Source organism: Dromiciops gliroides, chromosome 5 (genome assembly GCF_019393635.1).
Source record: "Dromiciops gliroides isolate mDroGli1 chromosome 5, mDroGli1.pri, whole genome shotgun sequence".
Classification (NCBI taxonomy): domain Eukaryota; kingdom Metazoa; phylum Chordata; class Mammalia; order Microbiotheria; family Microbiotheriidae; genus Dromiciops; species Dromiciops gliroides.
Window position 1 is genome coordinate 166,365,306 of NC_057865.1, and position 27,458 is coordinate 166,392,763.

General features: G+C 40.2%; 1 protein-coding gene and 1 pseudogene across 2 annotated transcripts in view; both read right to left on the bottom strand.

Moving 5' to 3' along the window:
* The window catches only part of PROSER2 (proline and serine rich 2), a 75,505-nt gene that overhangs the window by 39,794 nt on the left and 8,253 nt on the right, over positions 1-27,458 (bottom strand). The window contains exon 2 of one of the 2 annotated variants that reach the window (XM_043966599.1): positions 9,392-9,544. In XM_043966599.1, coding sequence (XP_043822534.1) covers positions 9,392-9,523 — 132 coding nt within the window. In that variant the 5' untranslated portion in view covers positions 9,524-9,544. Of the gene's footprint in view, positions 1-9,391; positions 9,605-27,458 lie in introns of both variants that reach the window. The other variant, XM_043966598.1, reaches the window with a different exon arrangement.
* Positions 188-295, bottom strand: LOC122730275 (annotated as a pseudogene).

Below are 27,458 nucleotides of genomic sequence, written 5' to 3' on the forward strand. Positions count from 1 at the left end.
TGATCTTTCAGTTAACTGAGTCCTAGATGCATTATAGCAGCGTACTAAAAATTCCTTTCTTTTTATGGCCCTGATTGAGCTTGATTCAGGTTTCATTGTTGCCCAGTGACCCACCCTCTGATTCCCATCCCCTCTCATCGTGAGTCAGACATATTTCCACTGCATAGTTCATTAGCTTGCACCATCTAAAAACATGGTCAGATGCCACAGAGTGGGTGGCAACAACTTAGTTCTATGTATGTTGTGAAGGCCACTAGGACCTCTTTCACCCTTCTCAAGGGGAGCACTAACTAGCCTAACCTGCTTGGTGGGGAGATGTTAAGATATTGCTTCTGCCACTGCAAGAGACATTTTGGAAGTGTATTTGAGTCCTTTGGCAGAAAAGTAGTAATTTCTGATTTTTAAGTCAAACTCTGTATCTTGATCAGATTTTCCAGTTATATACAAGTCCCTACTAACTTAAGAACAGTAGCAGGAAACAGATCACCTCCAAAAATATCCTGACCTTGAATGCTTGCCTTAAAATGTCATTATCTCCATACAGGTGATTTTCAGATCTATTTATCCAGCCCTAACCTCTCTCCTGACACTCACTTATAAGTTACTATTGTACATCTTGAATTGGATGTCCTATACACATCTCAAACTCAACCTGTATGAAACAGAACCCTAACCCTTTCCTCTTCTGTTTCCCCATTACTGTCCCGTAACAGGTCCTGCCAGTCACCTAAGCTCACAACATGTGTCATTCTTGAGTCTTCATTAGCATTCACCACAAATATCCAACGTTGCCAAGTCTTTTCATTTCTGCTTTCACGACATCTCTTGTGGACGTTCTACTTCTTTCCCCTCATAAAGCCACCAGCCTAGAGCAAGCCCTTAATCACATCTCACCTGTACTACCACAGTAGCCTTCTGGGCAGTAGCCTTGCCTTAAGTCTTTCTCCACTTTAGCCTATCTTCCTAAATAGTGAGAGAACTGGGATTCAAACCAGGTCAAAGTGATCTTCCTAAAGGGCAGGTTTCCCTGTTCAATAAATCCCAATGGTTCCCTAATTCCACTTGAATTCAATACAAAATCAAAATAGGGTTGAGGTGTAGGAGGAATAAACTGGGGGAGGTAGAAGGGGAGAGATGGTCTGGGGAGAGGTAGTTCACATGAAGTAAACAAGAGAAAAGCTTATGGAGGAGAGCAGAAGAGGGGGAAGGAGTTGGGGAGTGAATGAACCGTAATATCATCAGAATTGGCTCAAAGAAGGATTAACATACATACTCAAGTAGGTATAGTAATATATTTTTGCCCTGAGGGAAGGGAGGGAGAAAGGGGGGGGTGGAGAGAAGGGAAGGAGGAAAGGGCAGATTGGAAGAGAGAGCAGTAAAAAGCAAAACATTTTCAAGGAAGATGAAGATGTTCTGCATTACTGCACCAGTATGACATATTGAATTGCTTGATCTCATAGGGAGGGTTGAGGAGGGAGGGAGGAAGAAAAATTTAGAACACAGAATTAGCTCAGGGACCCTGATCTCATTGGAGTGGGCTCATGGAGGGAATAGATTTCATACTCAATTGGGAAGAGAATGAGGAAGGAAGGGTGAAAAAAGGGAGTGCAGAGCGAGGGAGAGGACAGTCAGAAGTAAAACACTTCTGAGGAGGAATAGGTAAAATGAAGATAGAGTAAATGTCATGGGAAGGGAGTGGGATGGAGGGAAATAGTTATAATGATTGATTATAATGGCAAAACATATGGTACCTACTTTTCTGGGCTTTTATGAAGAAATTCTCTGTCAAGCTTAAGGTACTATATACAGGTTATAATGAACAGGATACTATCAGAAAAATCTGGAAAGACCTACATGAACTGAAGCAGAGAGAAATGTACTGTATACAAAATAGCAGCAATAGTGGGGGATGATCTATCTGCCTTTGGTTGATTCTTAAAACCCTTCACAACTTGGCCCCTCCCTACCTATCTAGTCTTCTTCTATTTTACTGTTCTCAATATTCTAGTCTCCTTGCTATTCCTTGAATAAGTGACCCCATCTTCTAACTCTGTACCTTTTCAACAGCTATTACACATTCCTGCTCTTCCTCCTTACCTCCACCTCCTGGATTCTTTCAACACGTCTCAAATTCCACCTTGTACAAGAGGCCTTTACTAGCTCTATCCACTGCCTTTCCTCTGAGATGTCCTCCCATTTACATTGTATACATCATGGATGTGTACACAGTCATTGGATTGTTTTTTCACACATTAGAATACGTGTACTTTTAGGGCAGGGATCATATTTTAGCTTTTCTTTGAATCACTAGCACTTAGCACAGTGCCTGGCCCTTAATAAGCACTCACTGCATGCTTGTTGATTGACTAATAATGGTGATATCACCAAAGGACAGACTCTGAAAAGAGAAGAGGGCTGAGGAAAAAAACCCTTGAATTTAGCCACCAAAAAGGTTACCATTGACTTTGAAGAGGAATTTCATGCAGAAGTCGGATCATAAGGGTTTGAAGAGATAGCAGGTTATCAAGAGGTGGGAACAGGGAGTACAGATTCTTTTTTTTGGGGGAGGGGTGAGGCAATTGGGGTTAAGTGACTTGCCCAGGGTCACACAGCTAGTAAGTGTTAAGTGTCTGAGGCCAGATTTGAACTCAAGTCCTCCTGAATCCAGGGCTAGTGCTCTATCCACTGTGCCACCTAGCTGCCCCAGATTCTTTTTTTTTTTAACTTAATAGTATTTTATTTTTTCCAATTACATGTAAAGATAGTTTTCAATATCCATTTTTATAAGATTTTGAGTTCCAAATTTGTCTCCTTTCCTTCCTCTCTCCATTCTTCCCTCCCTAAGATGGCAAGCAATCTGAAATAGGTTATACGTGTACAATCATGTTAAACCAATTTCTACATCAGTCATGTTGTGAAAGAAGAATCAGAACAAACCCCAAAAAGAAAAAACAACAACAACAACAAAAGTGAAAATAGTATGCTTCGATATGGATTCAGATTCCGTAGTTCTTTCTCTGGATGTGAATAGTATTTTTCATCATGAGTCTTTCAGAATTGTCTTGGATCATTGTACTGTGGAGAAGAGCTAAGCCTATCATAATTGATTATCACACAATGTTGCTGTAACTGTGTACAGTGTTTTCCTGGTTCTGCTTAGTCCAGTCAGCATTGTGATGAAATAATGGGATTTAGCAGATACTCAAAGACCCACCTGGAGATTAATCTAGACTGATTGAATCAAGTGAGAGTGATTGACTGCTGATTAGCCTACTTTAAGTTAACTGGATTGTAATCACACCTGACTATCCCTTCAGAAGGTATTGTTCTCTGAAGCTAGACTGTGAACTCAACTTGAGAACACCTTCAAAACCAATGGATTTGGAGGACAGCAACCAATCAGCTTGAAGCAGTGTGTAAGGACCGCCTCTGTTCCAGACCTATAAAAAGCTTCCACAATCAGCTTGCTGGAGAGTTCCTGATTAAAGCAGGCTTGCGGAGGAGGACTTCAGGAAGAACCCAACCAGGCTGGAACTCTAGGCTAGGTAGGACTTTTTTTTTTTCCTTCTGAATTCCTTGTGAATACCTCTATGCTTTAATAAATGTTTAATGTCCAAAGACTGGTGCTGAAGCTTCTAATTTAAGGTGACCACAATTTAGATTTTAAACATCACAGCATCAACTTATGTAAATCTTTCCAGGTTTTTCTGAAATCTTCCTACTCATCATTTCTTGTGGCACAATAATATTCCATTACATTCACATACCACAACTTATTTAACCATTCGCCAATTGATGGGCATTCCCTCAATTTCCACTTCTTTGCCACCACAAAAATATTTTTGTACATGTGGGTCCTTTTCCCTGTTTTATGATCTCTTTGTGATACAGACCTTCTAGTGGTATTGCTGTATCAAAGGCTATGTCCAGTTTTATACCTCTTGGAGCATAGTTCCAAATTATTCTTCAGAATATTTGGATTTGTTCACAACTCCACCAACAGCTTTTCCCACATCTTCTCCAACATTTATCATTTTCTTTTTCTGTCATATTAGCCAATCTGATAGGTGTGAGGTGGTTCCTCAGAGTTGTTTTGATTTGCATTTCTCTAATCAATAGCATTTTTTTTTCACATGACTATAGATAGCTTTAATTTCCTCATTATACATTCTTGAAGTTCAGCAGTGACTAGGAGGAGAAATATAGTTGATACTTCTAGGGGCTCCTATCAGTCCATGGAGCCAAAATAACTTACTTCTTTAATTAAAAAAAGTTTCATCAGTTACTTTTTCAATATTAATCATTTCCCAACTATACTCCAAATTGAACCCTTTCCTCTAATAAAGAGAAACAATTAGACAAAACTGACCCACAAAACTAAGTCTGATGGTATAAACAACACTGCTTCCACAGTATTCCTCATCTTAAGCCTAAGAAGAGGAGAATGTGGGGGCAGCTAGGTGGCGCAGTGGATAAAGCACCGGCCCTGGAATCAGGAGTACCTGAGTTCAGATCCGGCCTCAGACACTTGACACTTACTAGCTGTGTGACCCTGGGCAAGTCACTTAACCCCAATTGCCTCCCTAAAAAAAAAAAAAAAAAAACAAGAGGAGAATGCGTGCTTCATCATCTCTTCTCTAGGGCCAAGATTAGAAGAATGACTTACTTTCCAACAGTCAAGGCCAAAAATACTTCTACCAGTGAGGAACGATGGAGTCACTAAGCCAGAGTGTGACAGTGAAGTAGAAAGAGTATTTTTTTTAAATGAAACTGCTTCCAATCACTCCCACTTTCAATGGTTCCTATCCCAAGACCTAGAGGATCAAGTCCAAGCTTCTAAATCTGTTATTTATAATCTTTCACCAAGTTACCTTTCAAATGTTCTTTCCTACCACCCTCTCCCTGACACAGACCCTCTTCTCTGGGGGGGCTACTTGCCCTTCGACTTCCACGGACTAGCTCCTGTTGAGACCCCTACCTAAATGCTTCCTCCATATCTCTCCGTCTCTGCATAGCCTGTATATCCCTGAGAAGAGCAGCTTGGGGTCCATCTACTCAGTGAAGGATTCTAGCCCATAGGATAGAAAGGAATTCAAAGCTTATCCAATGCCAAGCCCTCACACTAAAGATGAGGAAATGGACTCCCTGGGATTAAGTGAATTTGCCCAAGACTACTAGCAAATTGAGGGCAGGGTTAGAACCAGAAGCCAGGTCTTCTGCCACCAGGTCCAGTACTCCATTGTACAACTTTCTTCCTTTCCATCCTCTGAACTCCTGCGGCACTTGGACCACTGACCATGTCTCAGGATCTCTTACTTTGCTTTGTATTTTGGTGGAATTTCACAGTGGCAGTTAGATGGTACAGAGGAAAAGAACGCCAGTGGGGGTGGGGAGGGGCAGCTAGGTGGTACAGTGGATTTAAAGCACTGGCCCTGGATTCAGAAGGACCTGAGTTCAAATCCGGTTTCAGACACTTGACACTTACTAGCTGTGGAACCCTGGGCAAGTCGCTTAACCCTATTTCCCTCAGTTTCCTCATCAGTAAAATGAGCTGGAGAAGGAAATGGCAGACCACTTCATTATCTGTGTCAAGAAAACCCCAAATGGGGTCACAAAGAGTTGGACATTCCTGAAAACAACTGAACAACAACAAAAATTCTGACTTTCTAGAGGACAGGAACACATATAACATTTCTATCATCCATCAATACAATATTGGGCATATCATAGGAAGTCTTTTATGTCTCTGCCCACAGGGATAATTCAGAGGGATATCTGACATCAACAGGATGTCAGATTTATACCTTCAAAATATTTGCCAATAGTTTTTAGAAGATTATAATCCTTTAGTCTAAACTCCATCTCCTCTAGAGTTTAGCAGATAACAAGCACTTAATAATTTTTTTTGGATGGGGCAGGGCAATGGGGGTTAAGTGACTTGCCCCCAGGGTTACACAGCTAGTAAGTGTCAAACGTCTGAGGCTGGATTTGAACTCAGGTACTCCTGAATCAAAGGCCAGTGCGTTATCCACTGCACCACCTAGCTGCCCCAAGCACTTTTTTTTTTCCAGGGCAATGGGGGTTAAGTGACTTGCCCAGGGTCACACAGCTAGTAAGTGTCAAGTGTTTGAGGCCGGATTTGAACTCAGGTACTCCTGAATCCAGGGCCGGTGCTTTATCCACTGCGCCACCTAGCTGCCCCTGCCCCAAGCACTTAATAATTTTTAAAAATTGAATTATCTATGTTGGTCTGCTACTGTTCTTTAGGGATAAAGATAGGAACTGAATGAGCGATTTCATTGTTATCAAGAACTTCCAGGTGAAGAAACTCCTTCTACCAGTGAACATCAACAGCTATCTGAAATTTATATCTCAGAGAGCTGCCTAAAGCAGAGGGGTCAAACATGCCAGCCACACTCCCAAGTGGAGCCTGAACCTGATTAAAATGTCATTGGGAGGGGGGGGGCAGCTAGATAGCACAGTGGTTAAAGCACCGGCCCTGGATTCAGGAGTACCTGAATTCAAATCCGGCCTCAGACACTTGACACTTAACTAGCTGTGTGACCCTGGGCAAGTCACTTAACCCCCATTGCCTAAAAAAAAAAAAAAATTAAAATGTCATTGGGAAATATGTAACAAATTGAATAAAAATATAATAAAACATAAATAGACTAATTTGTGTTTTTCTGTGGATACTTGAGTACCATTTAGTTACCTCCTCTTTCTATTTTAGTTTAGCCCCACTGGCCAATGGAACTTAGAAGGTAGGGGACTTACCCAGGGTCACACAGTCAGTATCTGAGGCAGGACATGAACTTAAGTCTTCTTGACTCTGAGGCCAGTTCTCCATCCACTACACCATGCTAACTCTTATGAAATTAAACTACAGTTTTAAGGGTCACTAAGCTAAATTAAATACTTAAATGCATGCTCAGTCATCTTCACCTAAATTTAGAATGTCTATGTCTTTCACACTGCCTTAAGAGTCTTGTTGATAAAAGAAAATGACAAAGTGTTTAGTTTTGCATACTTTCATTCTGATTTGTTTTCCAAATCTAGATGAGAAATGGAGGAAGAGGGGAAATTCAAGCTGATTTCCTCTAGTTTCTGTCTTCAAGAATTTTTATATGATATCCTAGAAACTAATATGTAGCCAATTCCAATCATTCATTGGGGGGAGGAGGAATTGGGGTTAAGTGATTTGCCTAAAGTCACACAGCTATTAGGTGTCTAAGGCTGGATTTGAACTTAAGTCCTCTTGATTCTAGGACAGGTGCCACCTAGCTGTCCCCAAACCATTCATTCTAAGGCATACCAGCAATTCATTTCTCTAGAGACTGATTTTTATCAGTTCATCTTAAGTTTCTCTTTTTTAGTAATCCAACATTTTTTTCAGTGTGAAATTGTACTAAAAAGGAAATGTGGAAATAGAATTCTCCCATACTATATGTAACAGTCCTATCAAAAATTTCCAGTGGCTCTGTGTTTCAGTGAAGACTTGAGACACACAAATTTCCTCTCTATTTGTACTTTAGACTTCCTATACACAATTATCTGCAACACAGTGTAACAGGTTAAGTTCAGGCTTCAAAATTTCTGGAAAGAGGGAATTGGGATCTCCCACTAGAGTAGAAATAGAAAGATGGAGGTAGGGTGAACTTCAGAGATCTAGTGACCCTGAGGGGCTAATTTTCTGAATGTAGAACCTTATCCTTCCAAGAGGAGCAATATTCCTGGAGAAAATTCATTTCAACAACTATTAAAGAACCGCTAGGTCCTAGTTTCTGTATGGAGACATATCTGTTACTCTCCCAGAGTTTTTTGACTCACGGGGGAGAAGACATTTACCTTCTATTTTGTCTCTGCAAATGCAGTAAGAGATACATACAAAGTATTATGGGAATTTGGAGTAAGATCAGCCACATTTCTAAAACTAAAATGTACTTTTGCAAAGTTTCAAAAGTTGGTTAATACCATGAATGTCCCTGTTTATTTGGTTTAAGGGGGTAGGCTTTGTTTGCATAAGGAAGTGATTTATATCTTGGTGTTGTAAGTGTAATCCTGGATTGCTGACATCTAGATCCAAGAGAATATGGGTAACCTTCCAGGGATCACAAAGGTTTTGGAGGACTTTGTCTGGGGGTGAGGATCCTCAGACTTCTCTCTTAATACCTATTCTGAGGAGACCTCGATTTGTTTGGGGATTCCAGTGCACCAGATAGGGAAGGCAGAGGGATGAAAATGAAATATAAGAAGAACAGTATTTAGACCAGAGGACTAGAGGAGAGAAGACAAGTATGTAGCAGGAACAGAATGGAGCTGAGACCAATTAAACCAGCAGATGTGACAGCTGGTGACAACGAAGGCTAATGAGTAACTCTTTTTACCCTTCTTCTCCCAGAGCACAGAGGTGACTGTGGCTGTAAGCCCCAGCACAGTATTTACAGTATTACTTGATACTTCTAATAAATTACATGACCATTGCTGAGTTTTGACTAAGCCTATAATTTGTGGTTTGAGATTGAGAGAGGGTAAACTAATCCATGGGAAAGGAGTTTTACCTGGTTTCCTCTAGAGTGGAGGCTGAGCCAGCAAGAGAGAAAGTTTTTGTAATTTTGAGAATTTACAAGGATAGTCCAAAGCATACCTATCAGACCACCTTTGAAGGCAGGCAGAAAAAACTTGTAGGGAAACAAGCCAGTAGCAAGCACACTAAAGAGTAGGGGATTCATGTGTTTGTCCCCAAGTGTACATACCTGAGATATCCTGTATCACACACCCACACCCTGTGAGCTATCTAGTTTAGTTTTGTTTGAAACATATTGTAATATGAATTCACATTTAGCTAAATTATGTTTGAGTCAAAATAATTTTAATACCTAATAATACCAAATATTGAGTTTGGTATTTTTTACCAACTCTACCTGAGAAAGCAAAGACTTTTCCTTTTTTTTGCTTTTTTTTTTTTCCCTTTTATATGCCCAGGTCTTAAAAATAGAAGTTAGGATTTTTTTTTAAGACAATGTCACGTCTTCTCTGGGTGCCTGTAGCTGTGAGTTAGATGGGCAGCAGCTTTGGGTTAATTCTACTCCTTTACTTAATGCATTGTACTTAGCAGCAGGTCACATGCTGATCCTGCCCAATGACCCAGAAAGGCAGGAGGGAACCCACACACCATCCCCTTTTCTGCCCCACCCTTGCCCTAAGGGTGGGCCCCCTGTAAAGTAGAAAGGTTCAACAAGGAAATCTAACCACATAGATTCTAAGAAACCCAAAGAAAAGGCTATTTTTTTTTTTTTAAAACTATGTTAGAGAGAGGGGATTTACACCCGCCCGCATACACATGCACACGCACACATGCATGCAAGAAGTAGGTATTGCCATCACTCACTGAGGTAAAACTTCTGGACCGAGGACTGCTCCGTCTGCTGTCCAGACTCCCATCTCTGCTTAAGTCACTGGGCCTGTAGCTGGGTGACATGTCCATTTCTAAACAGTCTGATGTCAGATGATTTCTGGGCATCCCCACAGGAAGCTCAGCAGCCTGCTTGGTCAAACAATAAGAAAAGTAGCCAGCACTGAATCCTAGAGTGGAGGATCATTTCTGGAAAGAAAAAAAAATTACATGCAATATAAGCATGACCTAAATCTTAAATTGACTTTCGACCCACAAAATCAAAGTGCCAGGGAGAGATCAACTTATTCAGGAAGCATACTTGAATCAGTTGACCATTAGATCAAAACAAGTAAATGAGAAACCCGAGTGCTCAGTTCTGTCAACAATGTGAAGGATGACTTAATAACCTAAAGTACACATGGGGGCTGATTAAGTAGGCATAATGAGGACTCTTTTAGGGCTGGAAGTGCAGTGGAACCAAGTTTGGACACCCTCTTCTGCTCTCACAGTCCTGCATTTTCCTCTCTTTCATTGCTCCCTCAATTACAAGGATCTAAATCAGGAGTTCTTGACTTCTTGTGTTATCTATTCCTTTGGTTGTATGGTGAAGCCTATGGACTCCTTTTCAGAGTAATGCTTTTAAATGGATAAAATCAAATACGGAGGCTTACAAAGGAAACCAAATAAGCTGAAATACAGTTAATAAAATATTAAAATAGCCAATTCATGGACTTCATGGTTAAGAACCCCTGCTCTAAATAATTAGATCTTGGACAGATTTAGTCTTACCTTCAAAGCTACCACATTCATCAGAATTGGTTAGAAACAATCCTGATATATCTATTTGTCCCACCATTCTGTTCTATGGTTTTTATTCAAAAGGTACTAACTCTAGTACAGCAGTCATTAAAAGTGCCTGTGTTAACTAAAAGTAAAACTTAGATGTTAGTCTCATTCTTTAAAATGACATCCCCACCTCTAACTTCCTCCCTCAAACTTGTCCAATTCCATCCTAAGTCTCAGTTGTTTTCCTACTAAACCAAGAGAGCCTCATTCAGAGATTTTGCTACCTAGAAAGTACCAGAGTATATCTGGTTGAACCTAAAAGGTCAAGAAAGGTTAAATCTAGCCCAAGGTCACATAGTAAGTTGGTACCAGAGCCAGCATGAGAAATTGAGTCTCCTGATTCTCAATCTAGTGTACTTTTGTTACTTGAGATCATCTTGTCCTTGAATCTTTCACTATTCCTCCATCATCCCCTAGCCCCAATGTTGGTAAGGACTTTTCACCATGATTTTTTAAAAAATTAAGTCATTTTTCATTCATTTCTGATGCTCCATGAGTCCATATGGAGTTTTCTTGGCAGAAATACAGGAGTGGTTTGCCATTTCTTTCTCCAGTTCATTTTACAGATGAGGAAACTGAGGCAACCATAGTTAAGTGACTTGCCCAGTGTCACAAAGCTAGTAAATGTCTGAGACCAAATTTGAACTCAGGAAGATGAGTCTTCTTGACTCTAAGCCCAGCCCTTTATCCACTGTACCACCTAAATGTTCACCATGTTTTATATCTCTTTAATGTACTTACCATACATGCTATATATTATACTTGTCTTGTTTGTCTTATTCCTATACTAAACTCCAACAGAATGGGAGATATGTCTTATCTAAACTTAAAAAAAAAAAATCTCTCCTAGTGATAACATAATCACTTTAGCACAATCCTGTGCACAGAATAGGAGTTAATACTTGAAGGATGAATTGAATTTGCTTTCTGTTACAACATCATGAAGCAGTTGGGCTCCTTGTAGGATCTCCCAGACAGAGTAGCTCTAGTAGTCCTTGAGGTTAACCTGCCAAAAAATGAGGCCATAAACCAGGTCTACTGAACGGATCCATTTAAAACAGGAGAGAGAGAGAAGGATTCAAAGTGCTAAGTCTGCAATTTAGAATCCAGCTTTGCAATCAAACCTTAAGATTTAAAAAACAAAATCCAACAGTCCCTCAGATGTAAAGAATATTTAAGTTATTTTCTCTGTCCTCATTGGTAGGAACTCTTGGTCTCCTCCTTGCAAAGCTAGTGTTTTTATCGAAGGTGGTCTCAGGTATATATATATATATATATATATATATATATATATATATATATATATATATATATATACCCTGTTATTCCACAAACAATCTTTTTTCCCTTAGCTTCAGACACTAAAAGCAACATGAAACATCCCTACTTCTGTCCAATTATATGCCCAAACTCATGCAAAAAGCTGTGTCAGCTGACAAGAGTTGGTGGCTACCAGTTGAGGCTTCACAGCCAAACATGGGATTTCTGAATTCTTCAGAGATCTGAGTTTTATCTTCTTTAAGATAGAGCCAAATTATGAGGGGCTAGGGGGAGTTTCAACAAGAAATTCAAGGAACAAGGCAACTGAGTTGACCATGTAAACTCACTCCCATGAATTCTTTTTTTTTTTTTTTTTGGTTAAGCAACTGGGGTTAAGTCACTTGCCCAGGGTCACACAGCTAGTAAGTATCAAGTGTCTGAGGCCAGATTTGAACTCAGGTCCTCCTGACTTCATGGCCAAGTGCTCTATCTACTGTGTCACCTAGCTGCCCCAACTCCCATGTATTCTACTGAATATTTTGGCAGATAGCCCAGCCTGGCTCCTGAGCAACAGGAAATCTAGTGCCCTTAGCAAAGCCTCTCCCAAGATTAGAAGAGGTAACAAAACAGTGGGCAAAAATGGCTGTGATTCTATATTCATTATGTATTTGCTCCATGAGGAAAGTCCTGTCAATCACATACTTGTTGGCATGACACTGTGCCAAGAAGCCTACAGTGCCTTCTCTGAGAGTCTTGAGATCAGATGAACCAATGCCACCTGAAGAACAATTTACCTAAAGAACAACATATTCCCAAACACACCAAAACAGAACTTCCCATTAATTTTGACAGAAAGCAAGTGTGACATTGTGACTAGAGAGCTATTAAGGCCTATGTTTGAATTCTGTTGAAATCACTTTCTAATTTTGTGACCCAAGGCAAGTATCTTAACCATTCCTTCCTCCCACCCCCATTCTGTCACCTGTAAAACAGCTCCTACCTCCCTGGGTTGTTGTGAAGATCAAAAGAATCACTGTATGTAAAGTACTTTGTAAGTCAGTTTCATGGTTCAGTAGTGAGAGCTCTGGGCCCAGAGTCAGAAAGACCTGAGTTCAAATGTGACCTTAAACACTTACCAGCTGTGTGACCCTGGGCAAGTCACTTAACCTGTGTTTGCCTTAATCCACTGGAGAAGGAAATGGCAAACCAGTCCAGTATCTTTACCAAGAAAACCCTACGGACAATATTCGCATGCTATGGTCCACAGGGTCACAAAGAGTCTGACTCGGTGGAACAACAATAACAAAAGCACTTTGTATTCCCTTTTTGTATCATCATCACTAGCACAGGGCTTGGAACACAGTAGGTGCTCAATAAATATTTACCGATTGATTTGCAAACCTTAAAGTCATAGATTAAAAAAAAAAAGTTCTAGAATCCAGGCCGCAGTAACCAGAGGAGTTCATCTATCCTCTTTGAAGCAACACCCTAAGGCCCAACCCAGTTGATTGATAATTGAGTGTGTGCCAACTAGCCCCTTTATCCCACTCTATTGGCTGGCTCTAGATACCAGACATCCCATTGAGCCATCCATCTCAGGTCACCTGCCTTCAGCTGAGTGTGTCCCTTCTCCCTCCACCATTTCCACTTCCTCAGAACAAATATCACCACTCTAGTCACCACTCTCCTCTATGTGTTGTCATCCACTGTTAGAATGTAAACTCCTTGAGACCAAGGACTATTTTTTTTAAAAAATTGTATCCCCAGTGCCTAGCAAATAGTAAGTGTTTAATACATCTGACCATGTGAAGGAAAACCTTTTTGCTTTACCAAATCCCTAAAGCTACAGGATGTGCTCATGCACAGAGTGATTTCTTCACACAGACAAACATTTCCCAGTCGCTTTTAGATTCTTTCCTTCACCCCTATATCTAATTGTGAAGTCTTGATTCTTCAATATCTCTCCCAATAGCTGTTTTCATGCTAATCCATACTTTAATAACTTCTACCAGAACAGGGATTTTCAGCCTTTTTGTGGTGAAGCCTATGAACCCTTTCTCAGAATAATATTTTTAAATAATTGAAGAAAATGTCAAATTTCAGTTAGAGGTTAGTAAAAAATAAAGATATCCTCCCCCCTCCCATTCAAGTTCATGGACTCCTTCAAAGCTATACAAGGACAGACTCATAAGAATGTAAGTTCCTTGAAGGCAGAGACGTTTTACTTTAGTCTTTGTATCTCTGGTATTTAGTATAGAACTTAACTTGGAGTGAGAGCTCTGTAAATGCTTACAGACTGATTGACTGAGTTCTTATCACCTTGATCCTCCCAGCGAGTCTCTGTGCCTGTGCTTCTTCCCTCCCTGTCTGTCCCTTCCTCCCTCTCTCATCAACTACCAATTCAGCTTCCTAAAATACCACTTGGATCACACCAATTCCCCTGATCAAAAACATCCTCAACGCCCAGAGTAAGACTTCTGAAACTGGCTTTGAAGGCCCTCCACACCCAGCTTCATCTGCTGCTGTTTTCTACATAATCGTTCTGCTCTTCTCTGATTGATTGACCAGCCCCCCTAAAGTACAACTTCCAAGCTTTTACTTCTTGTGCTCCTTGCTTCTGAAATATCTTCCCTATTCTTCTTTGCCCACTAAAACCTTATCTTTCCTTTTTGTCTCTCATCATAATATTTAATTATAATTAAAACTAACATTCATCGAGCACTTTAAGGTTTTCAAAGTGACATATGTATGATCTCACTGGAACATTACAACTTTGGCAGGAAGGTGCTCTTCTTATCCCTACTTTACAGATAGGAAAACTGAGGCTGGAAGAGATTCACTGACTTGGCCAGGGCCACACACAACTATTACTAGTGTGTCAAAGGCAGGAGTGGACCTCAGGTCTTCCTGACTCCATGCTCAGAGTTCCATTTACTGGACCATCCAGCTACTCATTCCATGAGTTTTGGGTTTTTGTTTTTTTTACTATTTCAGATCACTCTCACCTCCTCTTCCTATGAGTACCAATAGCATTTGCTAATCATTTAGCACTGATATGTTTCTTAGTTATTCCTTTGTACATTCTTTGTACATTTTAAATCTTTTAAAAATTAAAAAAAAAATTTTTTTCTTTTGGTGAGGCAATTGGGGTTGTGACTTGCCCAGGGTCACACAGCTCGTAAGTGTCAAGTGTCTGAGGCTGGATTTGAACTCAGGCACTCCTGACTCCAGGGCCGGTGCTCTATCCACTGCACCACCTAGCTGCCCCGTACATTTTAAATTATACATTATTTTAATACCGTATTGTTATATTTGGCCTGGATCTTGAAATACAGATAGCAATTCAACCATTACAGATGAGGAGGAGTGAAATCTAGCTTCAGGAAATGGTCTAAGCAAATGGATGAAGGTGGGAAAAAGAGGAATGTGTTCAGGGAACAGTGGGTGGTTTGGTTTAGCCAGAGTGGTGTGTACATATAGGAAAGCGGCTGGAGATAACTCTACAAAGGTGGGCTGGTGTCAAGATTTTTTTTAATTTTAATTAATTAATTAATTTTTTTGGTGAGGCAATTGGGGTTAAGTGACTTGCCCAGGGTCACACAGCTAGTAAGTGTTAAATGTCTGAGGCCGGATTTGAACTCAGGTACTCCTGAATCTAGGGCCGGTGCTCTATCCACTGCGCCATCTAGCTGCCCCTGGTGTCAAGATTATAGAGTAACTTGAATGTCAGACTCAGTAGTCTTACAAGACTACTTTTGTAGTCTTAATTACTCAAGTAATTACTCAGAGTAAACTTAGTCAAGTACTCTTCAACAGGTAATGGAAAACCATTGAAGGTTTTTGGGTCATAGAGGGTTAAAATCAGACTTCTACAGAATGTAAATTAATCATACAGCTATATGAAGGCTGACCTGGAGGGGAATGAGACTAGAGGTGGTCAGCTATTTTAGGAGACAATTGCAAAAGTCCAGGGAAAAGATAAAACCAGCCCCAAGTCAAATGATGGCAAAAGAAATGGATGAGAAATATTGTAATGATAGAACTGATTGGATGGGAAGCTAGGGAAAAGGAGCATTCAAAGAAGACTCTGAGATTTCAAGTATCAGTTGACTAGAAAGACTGTGAATTACAGTATCTATCATAGAGTTATGGAAACCAGGAGAAAGGAATTCAGAAGGAAATATAAGGGGCAGGGGAGGAGTTAGGTCAGGTTAGCCTGCTAACAGGATAGGCAAATAGTACTGTCTAGTGAGCAATTATAAATGTGGAGATCTGGAGATCAGGAAAGAAGACTTAAAAGACATAAATTTGTGAGCCTACCACATTATAGTTGAAACCAGGGACTAGATAAGATGAAGGATGATGACAAGACTGGAAAATGTGTTCCTTTTGTTTTGTTTTGTTTTGGTTTTGGTTGGGCAATGAGGGTTAAGTGACTTGCCCAAGGTCACACAGCTAGTAAGTGTCAAGTGTCTGAGGCTGGATTTGAGCTCAGGTACTCCTGAATCCAGGGCCAGTGCTCTATCCACTGCGCCACCTAGCTGCCCCCTAAATGTGTTCCTTTTGAACAAGAGGAAGAGGCAGAAAGAACAGATAGTATGAGAGGAGGAAGAATGAAGAGCAGTTCAAGAAGTGGGGCAAAGAGTATCAAATAATACAGAGAGGTCAAAGATATGAGAACTAAGAAAAGGCCTTTGAATCTGTCAATTAAGAGGTCACTGGTGATCTTGGAAAAAATAATTTCAGTAGAATGGTCCAGATGGAAGCCAGTTTACAAAGGATTTCAGAATGGGTGGGAGATGAAACACTGGATGTGGATTACTGTTTCTATTGGTTTGTCAAAGGAAGGAAGAAAAGGATAAAGGATGTGAGGGGATAGTAGGCTCATGAAGGTCTTTTTATGATGGGGAGATCTGAATGTATTTGTAGAGAACGGGGAAGGAAACGTTGAAGTATTTTGAGAGAGGACAAAGCAAGGAGAAGGCAGGAGGGGATGGAATCAAAGACACACTGGAGGGGGATGGGTCAGCCCCACCAAGAAGTAGGGCCATTCCTTCTTCTAATATAGGAAGATAAGTAGAGAAATAGAAATTTGAGGATGAAAGAAGGGAATTGATAAATTCTAATTCCTTCTAGAGTCCTAGGCTCTGATAGGTGACTTTTCTTGATGTCTTTCCCCAAAATCAGGCCATTACCTTCCTGGCCAGCTCCAAACCATGCTCTGGCCCCCAACCCCTTCTTTATTTTCTTTTTCCCCAAATTTGAGCTCCCCTATAGCATAGTCTGCCCATATCAGAGTGTAAGCTCTATGTGGGGAAGGGGGAATTGGGGGTTGGGAGGAGATACTATCTTGCTTTTATCATTATCCCCAGTTTTTGCAGCACATAGTAAGTGCATAATAAATGCACTTTTCCCCATACACACTTATCATTCAAACAGGAGGCAAGGTAACTTTTTTTTTTTTTTGAGATATTTTATTTTTTCCGTTACATGTAAAGATAGTTCTAGTAACTTTTTTTTATGAATGAACAGAGTGGGACTTGAAGATACCAGAGGAGATTTGGTACTGTCATTATCGGAAATTTAAGAGGGGATAATCACAGGTAGCATTTATCTAGTGCCTACCTTTTTCTTACATTTCTTGCCTGGCTGCACTACTCTGAGACTTCTCTGTCTTCTCCACCATACCCTGGGAAGCTCATTATTGGGAAGATCCCATCAGCCTTGGTGCTCAGCCTCATCACTACCTTCTGCCCCTCTGATTGGAGGGTGGAACTATGAACTCCCAAATCTCTATGGCAGGAGGAAGCCCTGCTCAGACATCTTTTTTCTTACCTAGCTGCATTGTTCTGCCACATCTCTAACATCTCCATCATGCCCCACTCCCTCACAGGTACCTTCCCCTTCTCCTCTTTTTCAACCTTTTATGTATTGTCTTCCTGTGATGGCAAGGACTTTTTTCATTTTGTATCCCCTGTGGTTTAGCACAGTGCCTGACACATGTGGTGCTGAATCAATATTTATTGACTATTATTAACTGATACTGGTCCAGATTCTGTGCTATAAGTGCTTTACAAATATTATCTCATTTGATCCTCACAATGACCCTGGCAGGTACGGGCTATTACTATCTCCATTTTACTGGTAGAGGCATCTGAGGGGAACAGTGGATAGAGCACCCAATCTGGAATCAAGAAGATCTAAGTTCCAATCTGGACTCAGAAGCTTATTAGCTGTGTGACCCTGGGCAAGTCACTGTACCCTGTTTGCCTCCATTTCCTCAGCTGTAAAACAAGCTGGAGAAGGAAATGGCAAACCACTCCAGTATCTTTGCCAAGAAAACCTCAGATTGAGTCAGAATAGAGTCAGGCATGACTGAAACAACTGAACACAGGTGAGGAAAGCGAGGCAATGAGTTCAATGATTTGTACAAGAGCTGACAAGCCAGTAAATGTTTGAGGCTGGATTTGAACCCAGGTCTTCCCAACTCTATCCAATAGGCAACCTAGCTTGAAATCTACTATGGAGCGGTAGTATGAGTAAACAAAATAACACAGCTTCCTGACTTTCTTCAGCAATTCATGTCTGAAAGTGGGAAAAGAAAAATCCCATGGCACTGGTAATCTGAGGGGTTGAAGTATCACTCTCTGTTTCTGTTAGTAGAGAACAGTTTGGGTGGAGGGGGAGTGGTTTCTGTTAAAGATGGAAAGGGGAAGGAGATCAACTTTGGGAAAGTAATCTAGTGAAGATCCTCCTTTTTCCACTGACACACCAACAAGGGCATGCTGCTGTTCTTGTTCAGACGTGTCTGATTCTCTATGACCCCATTTGGGGTTTTCTTGGCGAAGATACTGGAGGGGTTTGCCATTTTCTTCTCCAGCTCATTTTACAGATGAGGAAACTGAGGCAAACATGGCTAAGTGACTCGTCCAGGGTCACACAGCTAGTGTCTGAGGTCAGATTTGAACTGAGGAAGAGGAGTCTTCCTGACTCCAGACCCACTGCACCACCTAGCTGCCCCAACAAGGACATGGTGGGAAGTTATTCTAGTAGATTAACCATTTGGTACCTTGGACACTTTGGAAAGCAATAGAATAGGGAGGGCAGCTCCAGATGATCAGAGTACCCAGGGCAGATGCTTTAAAAGGGAGTAAAAACAAAATGAAGGCAAATTTCCATCGATTTACAATTTTGTCTGATCAACCCTAGGATAGCATGAGCATGACTTGACCCAGTCTATGTAGAAATCTCAGGTGGAGTGAGGGAGGAAAAAAACCCTAACTGATACATTAAATCTGTAAAAAAAAAAAATAGGATCAGTAACTTAGGGGCTAGGTAAGCTAGGACATAGCAAAGAACACTCTGTCCCCAATTTTAGAGATAAGGAAATTAGGCCCAGAGATTAAGTGACTTACTCAGAGATAATAAATGGCCGAGCTAGGATTCAGAACTAGTCTTCTGACCCTAAAATGCAGATGCTCTTTTCATCACATCACACTGCAGTAAGGCCCAACAATGATTTTTTGAACAGTAATTCTAATTCCACACACCACAGCGCTTTCCCCGCTGTCCACAGAGTTACTACCTGCAATTTAGATTATTTAGACATTCTATTATTCGTATTCATATCACATCATTGGAAGAAGACTTGTTTGAAAAGGATGGATTTCTCTTTCAGGGAACAGCTTGCATTATGTATGCTGTCCTCTTAGTCTTTGTACATGAAGGAAAAACCACTAGCCAGCAAGACCTACCTCAAGTTTATCCACAGACTAGCTAAGCAAAGTCATAGTTACTTTCACAGGGTCACAGTTGAAAGGAACTTTAGATACCATCCAAGACAAGGGTTCTTAACCATTTCTATATCTTGGGCCCCTTTGATGGTCTGGCAAAGCTGATAGAATAATATTTGATGGTCTGGTCAAGCCTCACAGAATAATAACAATGCTTAAATTTATAACTGTAGGAAATACTATAGTTCAGTAAGAGGTGAGGAAAAAATGAAGATGTAATTTTTTTCCCCACAAGTTCATGGGCCCCTTGAAATATATTCACACACTTCTTGAGGGACTATAGACTCTCAGTTAAGAACCTTTGATCTACATAAAGGTGGGGGAAGGACCTATCTGTACAAAAATATTTAAAGCAGCACTTTTTGTGATATCAAAGAATTGGAAATTTAGGGGATGACCATCAATTGAGAAATGACTGAACAAGTTGCAGTGTATGATTATAGTGGAATATTACTTACGTGCTGTAAGAAATGACGAACAGGAGGATTTCAGAAAAACCTTGGAAAGATTTATATGAATTGATGCAAAGTGAAGTGAGCAGAACCAGAAGAACATTGTACATAGTAACAGCAATATTATAATATAATGATCAGCTGTGAATGACTTAGCTATTCTCAGCAATACAATGATCCAAGACAATCCCAAAGGACTTAAGATGAAAAATGCTGTCCACCTTCAGAGAAAGAACTGATAGAGGCTGAATGCAGATCGAAGAATACTATTTCACCTTCTTTTCATGTTTTTTTTTCTTTGTGTCTGTCTTCTTCACAACATGACTAATATGGTAAAATGTTTTGCATGATTGAACGTGTATACCCTATATCAAATTGTTTACCATCTCAGGGAGAGGGGATGTGAAGGACAGAGAGAAAATGTGGAACTTAAATTTTTAAAAAAGTGATTGTTAAAAATTGTCTTTACAGGGGCAGCTAGGTGGTGCAGTGGGTAGAGCACTGTCCCTGGAGTCAGGAGTACCTGAGTTCAAATCCAGCCTCAGACACTTAACACACACTTCCTAGCTGTGTGACCCTGGGCAAGTCACTTAACCCCAATTGCCTCACTAAAAAAAAAATTGTCTTTACATGTAACTGTGGGAAAAATATTATTAAAAATAAGAAGACCCCCTGATTAAGTCCAACCCACACCTGAACAAATAATCCCCATTGTACCAAAAATGTGGTCACATGCCTTTGTTGGTAGACCTCCAGTTAGGGGAATCTCTGAACTCCTCATATACCCCTTTCCACCTCCAGAAAGTTCTAGTCATTAGGAATTTCCCCCCCTTAAATGAAGCCTATATCTGCCCCATTGCAGACTTGGCACCTTTGCTCTAATTCTACCCTCTAAAGCCAAGGACAAATCTAATTCTTCTTTCATGTGACAGCCTCTTCAGAAACTTGAAGATAGCTATCATGCTCCCCATAAATTAGTCTTTAGTTGGATTGACTGATAGAAAAGATAATTTGTCTTAATCCAGGTGACTTGGAACTAAGTAGGCCCCAGGTGTCTGGGCTAGCATTTAGAAAAGAGAGTGTAATTTAATCATGACCAGTGTTTATTCTCCACAAGAGAACTGCAGAAATGTTGGTACAGGTCGGGGTTTAGGGATTCCAACTTAGTCTCTACTGTTCATTGTCCAACATTTGCCACATAGTCTTATGCACGTGGTCTTGGCACACAGTATAAAGAAAGTGATAATGTTTGCTCTAAAGGCAGAGACAGCCCAACTAAAGAAGGAATGGAAATTTTAACAGTTTCTGGAAAAGTTTCCCCTTTTCCATTTCAAGCTATAAATTATAGAAGCTGTATGGTACAGTGGAAAAAGAATTGGAACTGAAATCAAAGGTTCAATGTCTGACTGCCCCTTAGTAGCTGGGTAATTTGTCCAAGGACACAATTTCTCTGAGCTTCTCTTTTATTATCTGAGATATGGGGATAATAACATGTACTATCTACTTCACATGTTTTTTGTAAGACTCACATTCAAAAAAGTGAAATCACATTGTCATTATTATAAGAGTATGCCCTAAATATGGCCAGTAAACCAGAATTGAGTGGTTATGCCTATAATGAAAAGGCCATTGTCTGGGCAGTACCATCCCCAGTTAAAATACTGGCTCTGCCTCTAGTTCATTATATGACTTGGGGCAATCACTTTTGCCTCAGTTTCTTCATTTGTAGAGGTAAAGGGCTCAGATAAGATGGTTTCTAAGATCCCTTTTGTAACTGTCTTCATCTACTGCCTATTGGATTTTTGTCATCCTTTTCCCTTTTTGTCCTTATAGGGATTTTGGGAAAGATTTAATCCAAGAGCTTAGGAAGATAAACAATTTTAAAAAAGAATGTCCTCTATGTTATGTTTTAAATAGCTGCTGGGGATTCCATCAAAACAGCTTCTAGAAGATGACAGTGTTAGTACATTAAACATGAAAGTTCTTTACAGTGAAGATAGTTTCTGTGTTGTTACAGAGCTTTATCAAAAGTGGTTTTTCCAAAGAAATAAGGGGGCGGGGGGGAAAAGAGATAGCCAAATCATTTTCTTTAATGTTAGTTTTGCTCATGTGACAGTGGCAGTAGTAGTGAAACAAGAGCTTGCTTAAGGTTGGGCTCTCCCTTTCTTACACTATGTTTTTGCCACGATTGTAACTGTGGCACATTCCACTCTTACATGATACTGCACTTTTAACAGAAATGCTGAGTTTGTAAAACGAAAAGTAACTGATGAATTGTTCTTATGAGCCTCTTGTGTCTTCTGTTTGGGCATAGACTAATTCATTAGCAATAAAAACAGTGGGGTTTGGGGGCAGCTAGGTGGCACAGTAGATAGAGCACCGGCCCTGGAGTCAGGAGTACCTGAGTTCAAATCCCGCCTCAGACACTTAACACTTACTAGCTGTGTGACCCTGAGCAAGTCACTTAACCCCAATTGCCTCACTAAAAAAAAATTTTTAAAACCAAAACAGTGGGGTTTTGGGGGGGGTGGACATTGACATGCTCATTTCCTATTATTTGAATATTCAAGGTGAATTTTCAATTTCAATTTTTTTCTAGAAAATCATTTTTTAATAAAGTGAATTAGATTTTACTTCAGTTATCTCACCTAAGTTTATTTATAACTTGAGCACTTCCCTACGCCCATTTCCATTTAAGATCAAATTCCTAATTTTATACAGTATTTGCTCAACTCCAGATTTCTCTGATAATATTTACAGAGCTGACCTAGCAAAGAAACCGCAAAAATCACTCATTGTCACAGTCCATTTTCTTCGAAGAGTTTTGTCTCAATTCAAGAAAAGGAAAACCACCACTACCACTTTGTTAACTGCAGAACTGGAAATTATTCAAAACTCTTTCTGAAATTTCAGCTTACCTGCAGTATCATGGCCATGTCACCGCTGGCACTTTTTCCATTTTCCAAAATATACCATCAAGGAAAGTATCCAAAAGAACAGACAGAACAAAATACCTCGCTAGTACCTTTTCTCATCAGGCCTCACCTTATATAGCCAACTTTCTCTTAACACTGCACCATACAATGGTTTACTCTAAGGAAACAGTTCTGGCAAAGAAGGCCTCTTACTATCTTGGCTCATTTGTCAATGAGTGAGTGAGCTCACCCATTTAAGTACTGCCTCCCTTGGTGCAAATTTTAACCCAACCACACCTTTTCAAAAAGCAGTGGTGAGGAAAACAAGCCTATGGGAAGCTTGGCTTAGGACCCAGTGAAGCCAGATCCTCATACAAGTATTTAGAAATGAAACTAGAAGGACAAAAACAAATATACGCAAAAATGGAACAGGTTTTCCAGCATTTCTTTGGTGACCTATTCTCATCACTGATGTCAGTGAATACTCCATTTGAACTCTGACACCTCAGTACCTGAGTGCATATGAGGAAGTGGAAATGGCATTTAAAATGAGGTTGGACACTTACTAGCTGTGTGACCCTGGGCAAGTCATTTAACCCTCATTGCCCCGCAAAAAAAAAATAATAATAAAATAAAATTAGGTTGGGGTGGCAGAAAATATGGTAAAGAGACTACAGATCAAAGGGTTATGGATTACTGAGAAGCCCCTCATCTGTATATCAGGGACACTTTCTTTAAGAAGAGTTGGGTGAGCAGTGTATTACTTTGTTTGGCTTAACTGCATTTTTTTCATAGACCCAGAATGGAAGGGACTCAGAGGCCAGCCTGCCCAAAACCCTCATTGTACAGATGTGGAAACTGAGGCCCAGTAAAGTTACATGAATTTCCTCAAGGAGTCATAGGTAATAAACATCAAGATGTGAGCCCACATCTCTCATGAATCAGTCAACAAGCATTTATTAATTGCCTACTATCCACCAGCCACTGTTCTATGAGTGATAGTGATTTTTTTAAAAGCCTCAATAAAAACATTTAAAAAGGATCAGAAGATGCCAGTCATCTGAAGCACTGATCACAAAAGATGGAATGGTCCATATTAACAAATGCAAGATGGCAAGTGGAAGTCATTTCAGAATTAGTTCCTTGTGTGTAAGTCTGGCTGAAAGCAAAGGTCCATAATCCCTATTGAATTAGAAGGCTAGAGGTGAGAAGATACTGCTTTGAAATGACCAATTCACCTTGACCTATTTAAACAAGCCAAGAAGAGTTCAACTCAAAGGAAAAGTGCCCACAATAAAAGACCACAGGAGCCCAGAGGATACCTCAGCCAACAAACACTGGCTCCTACTTCCAGACAGACCCAACAGGCCAATCCAATGTTATATGAGTCTAAATTCATTTGGAAAACATTATAGAGTAGCGTGGCTGAAGAGTATATTCAATATCAGCTCACAAAACAAAGGGCAGTGGAGAGGGAAACAAGACCGTGGTAAACATGGTGCTCAACCCAACCAAATGAGATCATTCCAAGAACATTCATATAGGTGAAACTAGGGGGAGGAGAACAAAGAGGCATAAAATGGAGCAGATTTGCTTTATGAAGTGATAGCGCTTGTAATCTTTAGCCATGTTCTTCTCGAATGTTTTCTGAAAGGCCTTCTGTTGATAAAAGAAAGTGATAAAAGAAACAAAGGTAGGTGCATAAATTTTAACAGGGTCTCATAATATTGGTCCAGCCTATCTCTCCAGACTGATAACATATAATAATATGAACTCCACATTCCACCCAAATCAGCTTACTTATCATTTCTCCAATGTGACAATCTCCCACCTCTATTCCTTTGCCTAGGCTGTCCTGTATGCATAGAATAGTCTTGCTCCTTACCTCCTTGAAATCTTTCACTCTTCCTCAAGGCTCAGTGAAAGTGGGGGTAGGGATGGGACAATGATTGGGGGTGAAGATTCAGCAGCATCAGAGTACGCATCCAAAACTAAATTCAGTATCTTTCCCCCTAGACCTTCCCTTTCTATCTCACCTTTGCAACATCTCTTAAATATGCCCCCTTCTCTCTGATACTGCCACCACTTTGGTGCAGATCCTCTTATTACCTCACTCCTGGTCTGTTTCAACAGCATGCTGCTGAGTGGGTTCGCCTCTTCTCTCCACTCAAATCTATCCTCCAACCACTAATGTGACTTTGCTAAAGTATAATTCTAAACATGTCAACCCCCCACCAGCACTCCACTCAATAAATTCTAAAAGATCCCTATTGCCTTTAGGATAAAAGAAAATACTCTGGCATTCAAAGGCCTTTAAAATGCCACCTACTCCCATCCCCCCATAATCTTACACCTTTTTTTGGGGGGGAGGGCAGGGCAATGAGGGTTAAGTGATTTGCCCAGGGTCACACAGCTAGTAAGTGTCAAGTGTCTGAGGCCAGATTTGAACTCAGGTCCTCCTGAATCCAGGACCAGTGCTTTATCCACTGCGCCACCTAGCGGCCCCAATCTTATGCCTTATTTCTCATCATACATCCTTCAATCCAATGACACTGGCCTCCTGACTTGTTCCACAATTAAGACACTCCCATCTCTCAACTCCTGACATTTTCCTTGGCTGTCCCCCATGCCTCGAGTACTTTCCCTACTCAGCTCTCCTTCCTGGCTTTGATAGGAAGCCTCCCCCAACTCCATTCAATGCTAGTACTTTCCTTTTTATTTCCTATTTACCCTGTATATAGCTAGTTTGTACATACTTGTTTGCACATATTTAGTATTAGACTGTGAGCTTCTTGAGAGCAGGGGCAGCCTTTTGCCTCTTTTTGTGCCCCCAGCACTTAGCACAGTGCTTGGCACATTTTTGTTGTTGTTGAGCCATTCAAGTCACCTTTGACTCTTGATGACTTCATTTGGAGATTTCTTGGCAAATATTGGAGGGGTTGGCCATTTCCTTCTCCAGCTCATCTTACAAATGAGTAACTGAAACAAACCGGTTAAGTGACTTGCTCAGGGTCACCCAGCTAGTAAGTGTCTGACACCAGACTTGAATTCAGGAAGATGAGTCATACTGACTTTAGGCCCATCACTCTATCCACTGCCCCACCTTAGCTGCCCCAAAGATCTTCAATTTAGAATACAAACAGTTAAGATTTTTAAATGGTCTAAAATTTGTAATTTTTCATCACTCTTTGCTCCTCTTTTTATTATTTGGTAACAATCACTGCAGAAAACAAAGAGGGCCACACCAGATTAAAACTATTTTTTATTCATCCATTTCACAGGTTACCATTGCCAAAGCATTCACTGCCTACTGGGCAACCCATTACTGATGATGGGTGATTTTTGGTCATCGCACAGAAGAAGCAACGAAGGGTGGGAAAAGCAGCTATATAAATGTGTGTACATATACACACACAACTTCATGTTTTCTGTGTATGTGTATATCTATTTATGTCATGTCAACTTGATGTAGTCTGGGTATATATGTTATGTGTATATATATATTTATGTCATGTCAACTTGATGTAGTCTGGGTATATATGTATATATGTATGTATACATACATGTGTGTATATATACACACATATATGTGTATTGTATATATGTGTATATATGTATATACACACAACCCCAAAGTTGACAGATGCTAAGTTGGAAAGTACATATAATAAACAGGAATATTTATCTTTGCGTCAACACTCGTTTTCAATCAACAGACATAAAGTACCTATTGTGTGCTAGGTACTGTCCTAATTAATGTCAATACAAGTACAAAAGTGGGACAGCCCTGGCCCTCAAGAACTTCTGTTGAATTAAATATTTATGTATGTATACAGATATACTAGGTTATATTATAATTCATCAAAATGGCAAAAGGGTAAGCTAAAAGTTGGCATGGGAGCAAATGAACAAGTTTTATGTAAAATGAGAATACTAATACTCTTGGGTTTCTATTCCTTGTGTTGGATTTCTTGATATTCAAGAAAAGTAAACTTTGAAAAGAAAAGAATACTTCCAAAAATATCTCCTAAATAAGCCAGGACTCTATTCCAGTATTGTGAGGATCAAGCAAGTAAAAATTCTCCCGAGTTGTTTTTTGTTTGTTTTTAATCTTGGTAGAAACCAATATAAATTCATAGGACTTTACATTTTCCCCTTGGAATTTCTTCAGTTAAAAACTCATGTTCTTTGAAGTATAAGAACCCAGTTGAGAGTATTGAACAAACATTTAAAAAAAAAAAAGACTGGCAAATGTATTGGCCCTGAACAATACCAAGCTTCCATTTAGGAGGAAAAAGAGGTCTACTGAAAAGAGATCTCTAAACAATGCAGAGAAACGAGTTTGCTCTTAGACGGGCTCTCTATTGTGAAAAGCTCCAGCTGTTAATGTGGGGCCAGTAATTTACTTTGGACCACACCACATAAAAGTAATTGATTTGCTCAATGCAAACAGATCAGTACAAAGGCTTTAACTAAGTATTCTGGGCTGTTAACAGATCCATAGTGAAGAGGTCTTTCTAGAAGAGCATACTGTCAGCTAAGAGAATGATTTAGACATACAATTGTTCCTAAAGTTAAACCTCTTCCCCAAAGCGAGTAGGCTAGACTTCAGAAGATGAGCTTCTTAGAATAATAAAGTATGAACTAATAGAAAGCAATGCAAGGGACCGAATAGGAACTGTGCTGACTTCAGGTACCATTTGATGAAAACTTTGCTAGGTACCCATCTCAAATGTTTATTGTGGGGCAGCTAGGTGACACAGTGGAAAGAGCACCAGCCTTGGAGTCAGGAGGA